General features: G+C 36.5%; 1 protein-coding gene across 1 annotated transcript in view; it reads right to left on the bottom strand.

Annotated features, from left to right (window-relative positions):
• The window catches only part of col6a1 (collagen, type VI, alpha 1), a 37,756-nt gene that overhangs the window by 10,006 nt on the left and 14,116 nt on the right, over positions 1-13,634 (bottom strand). Inside the window, exons 20-25 of the mRNA XM_081357358.1 lie at positions 12,175-12,237; positions 9,188-9,250; positions 9,028-9,090; positions 8,884-8,934; positions 8,753-8,788; positions 7,462-7,524 (exon numbers count right to left, since the gene is read on the bottom strand). Of these exons, the coding sequence (XP_081213484.1) occupies positions 7,462-7,524; positions 8,753-8,788; positions 8,884-8,934; positions 9,028-9,090; positions 9,188-9,250; positions 12,175-12,237 (339 nt within the window). The remainder of the gene's footprint in view (positions 1-7,461; positions 7,525-8,752; positions 8,789-8,883; positions 8,935-9,027; positions 9,091-9,187; positions 9,251-12,174; positions 12,238-13,634) is intronic.

Here is a 13,634-nt window from a genome sequence, read left to right on the forward strand (position 1 = left end):
AGCTCTGCCACTAAATTTTCTGCTTGTGCTCCTAAAAATTTTCAGTAAGGGGCTACAGAGCTCCTAGTATACAAAAGTTAGTCTGGAGCCCTGTTTTTTTCTGTCATTTATGACAACACTTGCTCACCATTAATGGAATTTTCCAGCAATCCATGTTTTCACTGTTTTAGGCAAGGGGTACTATTATGCATCTTCTGAAAGAGTGCAGAATCTCTGGCTCCAAAAACAAGCAAACAAGAAACCAAAACAAGTGATAGAACACGCTAATGTAATCATCAAACATTCAACAGCATATAAATTGCCTAACGTTATCAAATGAAATGTCCTTAGGGGGTGTTGATGGACTTGATCTACTCAATTTATTCACATATTCAATCAATCTTCAAAATCTATTCATATGCCTCTTAATCCCAGCCTAAGTCTTTTGGACCTCACTGTATTATCAATACTATGAACATCGCAATCAGCTTAAAACCCTCCGAGACAACTATGTCCATTAATTCAGCTGTCTCTGCACAGTTTTGCCACCAGCCCAGCAAATATGTTAATTTCTGTCTCGTGCCAGATCACGGTCAGACGGTGAGATAATACTAACCACCTGTCCCCACTACAAGCCATCTCTCCCATGCTGCTTCAATTACCTTCAAATTCCTCACTTCAAAGTCCACAACTGTCACAGTCACAGATGTTGTCCTAGCTCACAGGACGAGGTTAAATGATGGTGTCATGCCAATACTGTTATGGCTCATTGTGATTACCTTGACAGATACTGGACCAAATGTGGGCCCCTCGGGTTTGGGAGAGGCCGGAGGAGCCCAATCAATTGTTTACAAGCACAAAAAAACATTTCCAAACAGTCTTGGCCAGCAGAAAGATAGAGCCAAACACAAGGAAAAATACCTTCATGGCTCATATGGAGCAGATGTGAGGCCCTGAATAAAAATGTATACAAAATAACATATACACACCATATATACTGTAAACTTCAACATAATAAATACATCAATTTGGCTAAGTAAGAACATGTTCACCTAGAAAAATAAACGCATTTAATCAACAAACGCATATAATCAACAGAATGCTAATGCTCCAAACAAATGCAGCTAAAGCCAACACATCACCTGACAGCATTACTAGGAGAAGCAAAGTAAGTAAAATTTCCTTTCCCACAAAAAGTAGATCAGGCTTCAAGCTGGTTGCTATTTTTGTTTCAGCCACAGTTAGTTTTATGCAACGAACTCAAACTAGATTGCTAGCATACTGTATGCTAGTGTTCTGAGTGGTTCATAGCACGTTGCTATGCAGGTTGTTCTGGTGGTGGCTATCATGCTTAACTGATTAGAATTGATGGGTTGCATATTATGTAAAACCCTAAGAAAAAGTAATCTTGGTTGACTTAGCAAACACCAATATTAACAGAAGTCTTCAGAAATGTCTTAACCAGAATGATCACTATGCAAAATGTTCATATATCATGCAAACATTGTGTTTGATTAATAAAGGCCTTTCTGTAGCCCAAACATTCAAGTGTGTTTTCAATCACAGCAGTCTAACTTTACTTTAAATCAGTGTTTGTTTCAGCTTGTTAAAGAGTTCTTCTTTCGGTATTATTCCCTCCAGACCTGATTATATGTAAGTTCTGTTATAATAAAGAGCCTCTGGCCATTCTTTAAGCTTCAGTTGTAAAACACGTGGTAAACATTTTAATTTATGGGCACTGAAATTCTGCTAATGATTACTTTTGGATTCTAAATGCATTCTAGATGAATGCTAGTATGGTAAACTACTCAAAACTTTTTACAGGGGGTCTTTAGGTTTTTGTGAGTAGCTGAAGAGAGTTACAGAGAGGTGATAAACACAAGGCTAGGTTTCTAATTATCGTAAATTGCTGAACTTTGAGTGCATCTGTCTAAATAGCCATTGCATTTTCATGTTTTAGGCTCAAAACATGCTCTAAGTGAACTTTTTTAGCTAAACAAGTTTGTTGTCTTCTGAAATGTGTCTGAACACAATTCAGAACAACATGCAAGTGCATTTTCATCCTTGTCACAAGAGGCAGTATAGAGGACATTAACGTCATAGTCCAATAAGAAACCACTGGGTACTATATACTGTATAACCTTGTATTTCCATATTTTTTTTTTTTTCATAAATCATAACTATTGGTCACCCTTTAACTCTGTCTATGGGTTTTGCAAATATTTAAAATGCTTGTGACTAAACCACGCAACTCCACTGGATCCTCAAACTGATGTATGGTCTTTAATTGTTTTTTTTTTAACAGTTTAGTGTTGCTTGTCTTAGCAAACACCACCAATATCAGAAGTCTTGCAGAAAAGGTATATGTCTTCAATAAAAAGATCACTAAGTGTAAACAGTTTACACACATATGCTGCAAAATGTGTGTGGCTTGTAAACATCCTGTATGATTTATGTGGTCTTTCTGAAGCCCAAACATTCAAGGGTACATTCAATCACTGCTCAACAAACAAACAAAAACCTGGCACTCTATCCTCCTAATGTGTGAGAGAGACCAACCATTTTAAAATTAGAACATCATTTTTAAACAAGAACCATGAACAGCCAACAGACAAAAACAATTCTTCCACATATGCTCGTCTCCACCACTTCCTTGAAGGTTTTGGTTTTGCATGGACAAAGACAAACACAATGATGAATAGTGAAGCTGTCTGGGCGTTAGATCACCAAAAATCGACTCCAGATGACTGAAGATGAAAGCTTGTGAGCATATGTATTTGTTGCTATTTTGCATTTGGCATGTACAACCACAATGAAGAGACTAAAAATTGTTTTGATGTAAAAATTAAGCATGAGCTCAGCACTTTGATATAAGCATGTCTGATATGTTTACAGCCGGCATTCACCTTGTCACTCGACTAACATCCCACACAAGGGTGGGTGCTATGAACAAAACCTCATATCATGGTTATTTTATTATATATGGGATAATCCACAGCTGGGTGTGCATTACATGATTTTAAAGTACGACGTGAAGGCAAAGAACCACCTAAATCGAAGCGGAGGCAAAGTGCATCCAAATCATAAACTGCACAGCTAGACGCAGATTATCCTGCTTATGTCATGATCACTTGCAAACACTGACAACATGAAGCAGTTATTGATGTTTACAGTGCAAAATTTGGCTGGAAGGGTTAACATGGCAGTTATTTTCGCCAGCTACGACTCGTTAGATCAAGCATTCTGCCTGCTTTAAATCACACACAGAGATAAAGTGTGGTAAGATTACATTTATTTAACTGAATTATAACATTTATTTGAATTAATTACTGAGAGATTGAGAGAGAGATACATTAGATGTGCTTGTGAATTATCGTCGTCCTACTAACAATGAAGCTGCAAGTTAAATTACTTCAAAAACAGCGTTATTTCTGAGAAGTATAATGTAGAGATTCAGTGGAAAAGCTACTTTATTAATAAAAGTTACAGGGCAGACTTTGACCAGTTTCTGTGCCCCTCAATGCTTCTGTGTGTGCACAGCGTGATCTCCGATCTCTGTGTATGAGTGAGGTGTGTGTGTGCTTTAATGAAAGCAGTGCTTTAAAATAGAATGGTTATTAAACTGACTGGAACTACCTATACATTAAACCATTTTTAATGGTTTAACCATTTTTTACCTTCCAGGCAATCAGAATAAAGTATTCTGAAAGACCATGGTATAAATATATATTTAATAAAAATAACCACGTGATAATGTCTATTTTGGATGATTAATTGACTTGTGGGTTAAAAATGAAAGTTTCTCCTTCATTTTGAACTTTGTGGGTGTAATAAAAGATCAAATGAACAATCTCATATTGTCTCATATAATAAAAAAAACTACAAACAATAAACAGACTCAAAATAATAAAATAAATATTATAAAATGGATAGTTCTAACTTTAAAAACTGACTTGATTAGTCATACTGTATGTGCAAGTCTGTATTCATGTACCAAGTATTAAAAACAATGTAAACTCAACATAAACTTAAACTTAATTTGAACTAACTATATTGAAATATTCCTACCATCACACAATATATACAGTGCTATGCATAAGTTTAGACACCCATGCTAGTTGACTAAAAAGAGGGATAAAAAAATCATCTTTTGGAAATTGAACTTAATGCCTTAATTAAAAGATTAGGAAAAATCCAACCTTTAAGGACACCAATTTTCTTTGTGAATGAATAATGTATTGTAAATAAATAAATGTTCTTCCTTAAAATACAGGGTGCATACGTTTGGACACCCCTATGTTAAATTCCCATAGAGGCAGGCAGATTTTTATTTTTAAAGGCCAGTTACTTCATGGATCCAGGATACTACGCATCCTGATAAAGTTCCCTTGGCCTTTGGAATTAAAATAGCCCCACATCATCACATAGCCTTCACCATACCTAGAGATTGGCATGGTTTTATTTCAGTTAGCCTAATAGCTGGTTTGATTTGCATTGAGAGATGATCTTATGGAAAGTACTCCATGCCAATCTCTAGGTATGGTGAAGGCTATGTGATGATGTGGGCCTATTTTAATTCCAAAGGCCAAGGGAATTTTTCCAAATTTTTTTTAATTAAGGCATTAAGATCAATTTCCAAAAGACATTTTTTTATTCCTCTTTTTAGTCAACTTTAGCATGGGTGTCTAAACTTATGCATAGCACTGTAGCATCCTACGGCACCGACCTACCACAAATATGTTCCAGATGTAAGGAAGTGACACGATGAAATGGAATCTATGGTGTGATATTAAAAAGTCTGCAGTCCATGCTTTTGTCCAGCACATTTGGAAGTTTGGATTCTTGGATTAAAATAATATATACCTGCTGAGAACTGAGTGCTAAAGGAAAACGCTGCAATCTAAATCCTTCAGATGTACAAAATGGCCAGAACGATCAAAGACCCCAATGTGCGGGACATTTCCTCAAACATTTTTGCTGAGGAAGTGCATAGCTAGACAACATAAACAACAATAGGAGAAGCAATTAGTCAGTGGAGACGGCGGTAGAGTATTGTTTGGTGCTTCTTATTCACCTATCATTTCCCTCAGATTTTAGGGATGAGTTATAGTAGGTTTAGAGTTAGGTTTAGGGGTAGGAATAGGGTTAGAACTATGTTTTTGGACAGGACTGTTGATCAAGAAACAAACAAAGATGTTGATCCAGGAACATGGCTTACTTGGCAAAATCACAGTGACCAGATAGACAGAGCTGTTTATTTTGGGATGAAATCAGAATATGTCCACTTGTAAACACAGACAGGGAAGAGAATGATTGCATCTTTAAGAGGTTTGTACACGTGTGGGACCAACAAAAACAAAAACACAGCCCAAAATTGGAACGTGAGGAAATCTCCTTTAAAGACGTCCATACTCAAAATATGCATGTTAGTTTGTGATTAGCTCAAATTAAGTGTTGTTTTGCTGTTTTAGTGTGCTGCTACGAGGTTGCCAGGTAGTTGCCCAAACCGATGATTTGAGACATTATTCATACATTATTCATGTACACATACTGTACAAAGCGCTAACATTTAAAACATAGGTTAGGAGTTTCTATTTATGAGCAACAGTAGCAATCTCCACTAATAAACCTAAAAATGTATTACATGGATGTTGCATCCTCCCAAAAATAAGAGATGTTATTGCAGTGGCCAAATGAAACATCTTGAACATTTTAACTTTCCAAAAAATATGCACCAATAAAACCTCTACTGCAACAACTGTGCCATTTTAGCTGTTTTAGTTTTAGTTGTTTTACCTGTTCTAAAACAACATTTCAAAACTGAACCTCAATTAATTGGCCAAATCCCAACCTCTTCAAAACAATTTCCACCATTTAAATCAATCATCAGACTGAGAAAACAGCACTGTGTCGAAACCTGTGACTCTTCTACAGCACATGTTGTTTTGTGAGAGCGCTGGAGACCCATCTGTTGGACTGAAAGTGTGTGGGGGCTGTAAAATAATGTAATCCAGCTGAAGAGTCTGGCTTTAGAAAAGTGTAAAACATGAACTTTTCAACAGATTTCTGCTCTCAAGCATTCTTGTTTATCCAAACTGATATTTTAATTATTAGGCATCTCTAAAAACGTTTTGTTTATTAATGCATGCATTCAAAAGTGACAAAATTGGTTACCCTGTTGTAGTGTACCAAAAAAAGAAAACTTGGCTGGGAAAACCCAGACGAAATCAAATCATCTGAAGACTTCCTTTCTAGTGTTTTGAAACTAAGTTACATAAAGATACAGCCTCTTGAACTTTGCTTCCTTGAATCCATGACAAGAAGACATATACAGTGCACTGCTGCCTATACGCAACGCTAGCGACAGCGACCGAAACGCTAAGAGGCTCCAGGATTGTGTGACCGACACAAAAACTTCTTTAAATTGCAGAAAAGAATAGTTCATTTTGTGAAATTATGTTTTAGTTTTTTGTATGGAGTCATTGGGCGGCCATGTTAAAATCACATGACCAATCAAAACTGCTTGCTTCATTTCAGAAACCCTCCTATTATTGGACACTTTCTTTTGCAGAATAAATTTGCAGAACTATTGCTGACTGAGAACGCAATGTTATCGGTGGCAAAAGATTTTTTCATTTGCATGAACCTGAAATTATTTTGCTCAGTATTTTAACCAAGACAAATGTTGCACATTTAACACACCCTGTTTGGTTCGATTAAAATGAACCCTGGTCCGATTGCTCTGTTAATGCGGTTTATTTGAATAAGTGTGAACACTGCCATCCGAAACCTGGTGCGCACCAAACAAGCGGACCGAGACTGCTGAAAAAATTGATCTCGGCCCGCTTCCAAATAAACTCTGGTGCGGTTCGAATGAAATATGAACACAACACGGACCAAAGATATGTAAACGAACCAAAAATGGTACATGATGTAACAAGATACGACGCTTAAAAGGACAGAATGCTCAAGCAAACCTGTTTTTTCTCGTCATAGTCGCGCCGTTGCCTATCAGTACAGTACATACGCGTCTCCTCGCAACAGATCTTTGTTTGTGTATACACGTCATATACGTATATATGTAAATATACGTCATAAAAGATGACCAATCAGGTTGTAAACATATCCCTATGCCTTAAGGTTCGGTTTAGGTTTGGTGTTAAAAATGCCAATGTGAATGCTAAGTGGGCCAGGACTAAATATGAATTTTTCTTTGGTCCAGACCAAACGAACAAAGCAGACCGAACTACAGGTGTAAACACACCCTCAGATTTGAAACCTTTGGTGATAGTGCTTTCGACATTGCTTAACTTGTACTGAACCCAGAACATTCCTTTAAAAGAGAAGAATTTCATGAAAAACAGAAGAAGAGAAAAGTGATATGTGCGCTATGGAAAATTTGGACAAGAAGCTAAACAAGGGGAAAAAAATAAAATAGGGTGATACAGTGTGATGAGCACAAGTGCATTTAAAATGACTCACATCTAATCCAGGGTCACCTGGCTCTCCATCATCTCCCTTGGGTCCAGGGGTTCCTTTTCCACCCTTGAAAGTGAGAAGTTAAAGAAAGTGCAAGTGAGAAGGAGGTATATTAAGTCAGATGAATTATCTTTGCTGCGTCATCTCATCCACCGTCTCCTCATAACGTCTGGCCTCAGACTAGACGATTTACATCTGCTGGGGATGAGCAAATTCAGCTGCTGTGTGTCTATTGCGATACACAATCCCTGCTGGGATACACATATGCACTAATCCCTAATGAATCAAGACGTTTGTGAATCAACACATAGGCATGCTGATAAAACCAATAATAAATCATATGAATCATTCTCAGTATTAACATCATCTTCAATATGGAGGCTATATTTTAATCGCATTTTGAATTTCATGATAACCTCAGACGTGAATTATATGCTCAGTTGTGGAGTGCAGGGTAAAGGATTTTTCCAAATCATTTTCTCAATAGGGATTTTCACAACAGCTCCATGAGACATTGACATTTCCAAATAAATAAATCAATTAATGAATTAAAAACAAACAAAATTAGATGATTAGATGGAATAAACTACTCATCCCATAACAATGGTAAAATATATATTTTTTTTATAACTAACAATATTATTAATTATAAAATAGTAACTAATTTTTAAGTCACTGATGTGCATGAGCATGTTTCATGAAAAATATTCAAACATGCAAATAAAATAGTTTGAGAGTGCAGGGATATCTGATTACATCATTCACAATGATTTATAGACCTTATGTAGCCCCGCCCCTTTTCAGCGCTGCGCTTGTTGTCTTTTGACTTCCAGCCTGTATTTTCACAGCGATCTTGTGTATTTATGAATGAACGGCTCGTTTTTAAAATCTACTGACATTTATTAAGACATCTGCTTAAACATTACAATCCTCATGATAACTTTCATTAACTTTAAATTAAGTAAATCCATTTCAAAAGCTAATTACTCCTGGACAGCAATGCCAAAACGGACAAAAACGGAAGTTCAAAGACAATATTCTAAAGATGGCGGCGCCCTCGTTTCTCTGGCGCATAAGGTATATAAGAGTGGGAGATTCCTACTATTTTGCTGTACCAGCAAATCTGATTAATGTATCACTCATTTATATCATAATTTAACAACTCAAAAGTGTTATTCACTATCATTCAATATCAGTTTCTCAATGAAAGAAATTAATGAGGATTTTTACTTCTGGAAAACTAATGTTGAGTTCTATTGATATAGAGATCTTCTGTAAGGTTCAGGATACTTACAGGTGCTCCTGGATCTCCCCTGGGGCCAGGATAACCCTAAAAGGGTACAAACACGCACATAAACAATAAACATACTACATTAAAAATGATTTTTATGGGCAAGATATTTAATCAATTGAGAGGTACTCTACCTGGAAACCATGGCACCCTTCAGTTCCATTTCCTTCTGGTCCATCGTCACCCTGAGCAGGTAAAAAAAAAAACGTGTTTACAGCCATGTACAACTGCCTTTGGTTAGTTAAAACTAGCTCTGAAGACCAACAGGACTAACTCACCCTCTCTCCTATCAGGCCTCTGTCTCCTGGGGCCCCTTTGATTCCTCTGGCCCCTTTAATTCCCTAAAAAACAGAAATTCAACATAGGAAAAGTACATCAGTCATAGATGCAACAATAGGTCAAGGTGACAGGTAATCAAGACTAGTTAACATTACCCACCTCTGGCCCAGTAGGACCTTCGTCGCCACGGTAACCTGGAGCCCCTCCCCTGCCTGGCGCGCCCTGTTGGAAATGAGAAATTATATTCCTGAAGACATAATGAAATTATTGTTACATGTGTACGAAATGTATGAAGAACGAGACCACAGAAGAGACATGACATTAGTGCCAACTCTCAGATATATGAATATATATATATATATATATATATATATATATATATATATATATATATATATATATATATATATATATATATATATATATATTGGTAACACTTTAGTTTAGTGTCCAAATCTCACTATTAACTTGTTGCTTATTAGCATGCATATTACTAGGATATTGGCTGTTTATTAGTACTTATAATGCACATATTAATGCCTTATTCTGCATGACCATATTCTACATCTCTTAATAAACATAAATAAATGTAGATATTCACCCAATATCTAAATTTAACAACTACCTTACTGACTATTAACTATTATGAGTTTAATGAGTAAAAAGTTGTAGTTAATAGTAAGAATTGGACCCTAAACTATATATATATATATATATAGTATGAAAACAATATATTTGATTTGATTTATTTATTTTCAATGTATTTTTTATTTAATTTTTTTATTATTTATTTTATTAATTTAATATATTAAATTTCAGAGTAGAGGGCCATTAGAATGAAATATTCCTGAATGTAATAACATAAACTCCAGTAATTGTCTCACGAAGAGTCAAGGGTGTAGACACTGAAGACAGAGAGCCATTCATGACAACATGACCACATATAGTTATCTAATGTTTAGCTTTTTGTTGGCCTTGGAGATCTGAGTCATCGACTAAAAATATACTTTTGGTAAATGACTCAGTAAAAAAATGTAACTTTTTATTTGGTTATTTATTTTTTACTTTTTTAAATGCAGCATTACATTTCCGAGAGCAGAATCTGACGCATGGGTGAATTAAATCAGTAAAAAAGCAGGCTTCGAGAGAGCAGTGGCTCATGACTTCAGAAACCCATCCAGATTTCCACCTATTTGAACCCTTCTGTTCTTTCCCATCCCACCCACTCAACTCTACTGGAAAATACCTCTAGCAGGACAAAAAAATAAAAAAAGGAAAAACTAAAACTCATGATTCGCTGGTAAGCACAAAAGCTGCGCATCTGGGATAGCGGCGGTTCTCGCCAGTCGCTAATGAAGATTATGCGAGAGCGTAAAGGGCTTGTACAAACGGCTGCTTTTGAGAAACAACAGATGATTTTGAGAAAAACATGAAGCTGAGGAACCATTCTGCACGCACATGCTCCAAACACTCTCACGTAAAGCTGCACAGGAAATTTAGAGCCCTGAGAGGAATCGCAAATTTGTTCTTCTGCTCGCAGTTGGCCTGGTAGTTTATAAGTGCTTTAGAGAGAAGTCAAGTGCTGACAGAACTAGCATGTATGGAGTTCTGTGGTGCAGCTGGTGATGTTGTAAGCCTCAAGAATCCAAAGTCAAAATCTCAGCAGATTAGCTTGTTTCAGCTGGGAAATCTTGAGTCAGGTCTGGCATGTGTAATCACTCACAATGTCCTTCCTAAACCTGAAGCATTCTAATGAATGTTACTCAACGCCTAAAAACCATCCAAGCCGGTTTGTTTTAGACAAAAATGATGCTGTTTATTCTTAACTTATCTGACAGGAGATGCATTTAATAAAATATAAAACATTATACCACCATTGTTAAACTCTTTATTCTGATTGGTTAAAAAATATCTTGAGTTAAACACAAATACACATGTGGTCTCTGCTTAAAAAAAAACTACTTCAACTGGAATCACTGACTGGCCAAGCTAGTATGGCTAGCTTATTTCATGGAAGATAAGTGCTTAAAACCCCTCTAAAACAAGCCAGATGTCTGGCTGGGCTGGCTAAGAGCACCAAAGGAGTTTTTTGAGAAGTGGAATAGGTTAGTGGAATAGCTGACACTTTAATTTAATTTTTAATTTAATATCATATCCATTTATGTATTTATTTATTTAAGAAGCTGTGTGATAAGTTGGATAATTAAAAGTCAGACCATATAAGACCCCTCTGCTTTGTGTTGGGGCCCACTTTTTATGTCATAATTTTGACTTTTTATGTCATAATTATGACTTTTTCACATAATTTCTTATTTGCATAGTTTTTATTTATGTAATGGGCTTCCAAAAGGTCTTCTATTATTGGTTATGCATACTATGAACACTTAAATACAGTATATTCCATTGCTTTTCTAAACTCTTTTCTTTATTATTTACGAGAGGGCACATAAAACTATCACTAGTGCGGTTTAATTTAAAATAATCTACGTTGTTTTATGTGATTATGGCCTGGATGGAGGAACTTAATGAGTTTCAGACACTTAGTCGACCCTACATCCTAAAATGACGCCATCTTTTACTACACAAAGTGTACGATATTTCTGTCAGGGAAGAACATTTGTATACTTTTAAATATTGAAATACATCTGTTGAACTGTATCTGCTGCTCATGTTTGAACTCGCCTGGTTGGTCTAACAACGTCCATCTGGAGTCCATCTGACCTCGGGAACTTATATATCTTTTGTTCTTTCTCCTCCCACTGCCAAAACCATCACAAATGGCGGAGCCACTAGACGTATGTCTTTGTTCCTCAAGTTACTTTCTAACACAGGCCAGAGGTCCAATGATCTCAGAGATTTCAGAGGGCCTCTCAGAATGCATGTGTCCTGAGGTCATAAGCTTTCATCCATGTTCAAGCTCTAGTGTAAGGTCTTATGTCTTACATACTACACAATTCTGCAATGTATAGTTCTGGACTAACATTTAAGGAAGCGGATAAATGTATAAATATGATAAAATGATTGAGGTTTGTGATTTGAACTCCTGCAATGTCTCAGATCAGGCAGGGTAATGCTAAAGGACTTTACACAATCTTACATACTCAAAATCTGAGTCGTGAGAAGTCATGATGGTTTTCGTCACTCACCGGGTCTCCGTTTGGCCCAGATGATCCCTCACGTCCTTGCTCACCCCGGGGCCCAGGTTCACCCTGTCAGAGTTAAAAGTCCAGATTAACTTCAATTCTATCAATCTTTTTTATAGTTGAAATTAGTTTCTTTCATAATTGAAGAACTTTGCAACATTACCACTGTTTATTATTACTGTGAAGCTGGTTTGAAACAATCTGTATTGTATAAAGCGCTATATAAATTAGGGGTTGCACGACTACTGATTTCTACTAGTCGATTTCTTATCAAAACAATACTCGAGTTACTCGACTACTCGTCGTTTATGCTACTGTATATGAAAAGACATGAAATAGCTAGATCTTATCAATAAACATTTATTAATTCATAGCCTAATGCAACAATTACATAAGTAAATTCTCAAAACATTATAATTATGACATTTCATTTTTAAATTTTCATGTAACAGTCTAAAGCCAAATAAATAGCCGTTCTTGCCTTTCATTTCAGACGTCTGCTTCTAGGGGCCGTTCACATATCGCGTCTTTTCCGCGCTCAAGGTCGTTATTTCAAATGTAGGCGCGCGGCGAGCGCGCTCATAATGAAAGCAACGGACCTGGTGCGCTAGTTTGTCCAGGCGGGTTTTTCCTTCTCATCTCCAGAAATATATCTAGTAGTAAAGCTAATGCAAGGGCTAGAAATAAATGAATCCTTTGCTGAATGATACTTCTTCGTCGTCATCATGTAGAGCGCAGTTTGGTTGCATAGCAACGACAGACGCCACGGGAGCGCAAGCGCTTGTAGGAGACAGCGGCACGGCCGCGCGCGCTTTCCACACGTTTTTAGAAGCAATATGTGAACGGCCTCTTGCAGAGTTGGCCAAATTACAATATTTTTGTCATCCTTGATGAAATTCTTCCACACATCTGACGCGTGGTGTCTGTTGGTGACGTTCGCCATTTTTAATTCATTTATGTTTAATGGACGCTCGAGTAATCGATTGTTTCCGACAGCGTCGACTAGTGGTTGAAGTAGTCGATCTATCGACTACTCGACTAGTCTATGCAAGCCCTAATGGTGACTTGACTTCAAAATATTTTATTATATATTATACATAAACACTTAAGGCTTAAGTTGTCAAAGTAATTTACAGAACAGAACATGCACACTTAATATCAAATGAATTTGTTTGAAACAGAAATTATGTACATCTGTGGATAATATATTGTATGCCAGATATGTTTAACTTATAAAAATGTGTATTTGATTAACAAGAGAGTCACCAGAGCCATTTCACTCGTCAGTGAGAATGCAGTATCCTTTAAGTCAGCATGAAATCAAAATAAAACCGATTTACTTTCTTGTGTGTGATTAATTTGCCCGTTGTTTCAATAAAATATAAACTGTGAAAAGATCTTGTCAATGGCGGGGAAAGTGTTAAAGGGGCAGTAAGCGATTTAAAAAAAAAAAATCGAGATTT

Source organism: Scardinius erythrophthalmus (genome assembly GCF_964197995.2).
Source record: "Scardinius erythrophthalmus genome assembly, chromosome: 25".
NCBI classification, from domain to species: Eukaryota; Metazoa; Chordata; class Actinopteri; order Cypriniformes; family Leuciscidae; genus Scardinius; species Scardinius erythrophthalmus.